Here is a 1886-nt window from a genome sequence, read left to right on the forward strand (position 1 = left end):
CAATTTCACAGGGGGGTCCCTATGGGGCATCCTCACATATAAGTTATTTCTTATTTATTGGAAGAAGGGCTGGGGGAAGGGCTGTTGGGGGGGAACCCTGGGAGCCCTGGCTCCCCCCACAGCCCCTCACAGCTAGGAGGAGGAGGAGGAGGAGGCGCTGAGCAAAGTCATGTGTCAATCCAAGTGCCTTCATGATGCCCAGCCAGCACTGGGATGGGAGGGCTTGGCCAGCCCCCACGGATAACACTGGGCGGAGCTCAGGGTCTCCATCCCCACCCCAAGGGTCCTGTCCCCACCCTGAAAGTCCCATCCCCACTCTGAGGGTCCCTGTCCCCACCCCCAGCGTCCCTGTCCCCACCCCAGGGCACCGATCCCCACCCTGAGGGTCCCTGTCTGCAACACAGGAGTCCCACCCCTACCCTGTGGGTTTCTGTCTCCACTCCGAGGGTCCCTGTCCCCACCCCAGGGATCCATGTCCCCACCCTGGGGATGTCCCGTCCCCTCCCTGGGAGTCCCTGTCCCCACCCTGGGAGATCCCCATCCTCACCCCAGGGGTGCCATCCCCATCCCTGGAGGTTTCTGTCCCCACCCCAGGGGTCCCTGTCCCCATCTTTGGGGGTCCCATCCCCACCATGGAGGTCCCTGTGCCCGCCCTGGGAGTCCCTACCCCGGGAATCCCACTGCAGCAGTCAGATCAGTGCCTTCACCCAGACCCCACCTCACACCACCAGTGCCTCCGGGGTGTGCCCCCACTCCCAGTTTGCCCATTAGGTACTTGCTGGGTCCGTCCCCACCCCGGGGGTCTCTGTTTCCCTCGGGGGCAGTGGGGCTGGCACCCAGGTCCCCCCGTGGGTGCTCAGCCCCCAACCTCACCAAGTGCCCTTCCAGGGGGGTCCCTAGGGTGGGGGTCCCCCAGCCATGCCTTCCCCACTGGGGTGACCCCTCCAGACTCTCCCTGTCCCCAGGGGGCTGGTGGGCAATGCCACCCCCATCCCCTCCCTCCCCTCACTCCGGCTGAGATGAAGGATGGGCCGGCCCCCCCAGCAGCCCCCCAAAATCCCCTGACTGTTTGTTACTGGGGTGTTCGGTGTGAACTTCCCCCTACTAAACCCCTGTCTTGTTGTGCCCTGTGTTTGGTGGTTTTTGGTAAATCTGGACTGGTTTTTGTTACATTTCATGCAATGGGTGTGGTGGAGCTCTCCGCATGGCAAGGGCGAGTCTGGGAAGGGGGGCAGGATTGAGGAACTGGGTCCCAGTGTGATCTGGGCCCCCCAAGCTGGCTGTACTGGTCCCAGCACAGTCAGGGATGCTCCAGGCTGGCCATACTGGTCCCAGGATAATAGGGACCTTCCAGACTGGCTGTACTGGTCCCTGCAAGGTGGGGACCAAGTCCCTTCTCCCCTTCTTGCCCACCTTGGGTACCCCAGACTGCCTGCCCAACTCCCTGGTGTGCTCCTTGCCACCATCCCAGTGCCCCTAGGACCTTCCCCATCACCACCCCCAAAGGGCCCCAAGAAGCCAGAGGGGCTGTGTGGGGCATTCCTCCTTACCCCACTTCAGGGGCTTCCCATATGGTGCTCCCCCAGCTCCCTACAGTTCCTTGAGGTCTTTGGGAGGGGGGCACCCAAAATAATCCCTAAGGTGGTGGGGGTCTGTGGCATCACCTAGGGGGCTATGGGAGGTTTTGGATAGCTCAGGGGTGGGGGCCATGCAGCCCCCCACCCCTGTAGCCCTTGTGGGGGGCGCAGCGAGGGCTGGGGGCCAGCAGCAGCATCAATAAATTAAGTTTTATTTGGATTGGTGGCATTTGCAAACATGGGCAATAAATTACAGAATGGTTAAAAAAAAACGAAAGAAAAGTGGGGACCTCACCTCGGAGGCACTGG

General features: G+C 62.0%; 2 protein-coding genes across 2 annotated transcripts in view; one reads left to right on the plus strand and one right to left on the minus strand.

Moving 5' to 3' along the window:
- The window catches only part of INPPL1 (inositol polyphosphate phosphatase like 1), an 11023-nt gene extending 10005 nt beyond the window's left edge, over positions 1-1018 (plus strand). The window contains exon 28 of the mRNA XM_029961457.1: positions 966-1018. Coding sequence (XP_029817317.1) covers positions 966-1018 — 53 coding nt within the window. The remainder of the gene's footprint in view (positions 1-965) is intronic.
- Positions 1019-1174: 156 nt separating this feature from the next.
- Positions 1175-1886, minus strand: part of PHOX2A (paired like homeobox 2A) — a 3863-nt gene continuing 3151 nt past the window's right edge. Inside the window, exon 4 of the mRNA XM_029961458.1 lies at positions 1175-1219. Coding sequence (XP_029817318.1) covers positions 1175-1219 — 45 coding nt within the window. The remainder of the gene's footprint in view (positions 1220-1886) is intronic.

This window comes from Manacus vitellinus, unplaced genomic scaffold (assembly GCF_001715985.3).
Source record: "Manacus vitellinus isolate BGI_N305 unplaced genomic scaffold, ASM171598v3 scaffold_35_pilon, whole genome shotgun sequence".
Classification (NCBI taxonomy): Eukaryota; Metazoa; Chordata; class Aves; order Passeriformes; family Pipridae; genus Manacus; species Manacus vitellinus.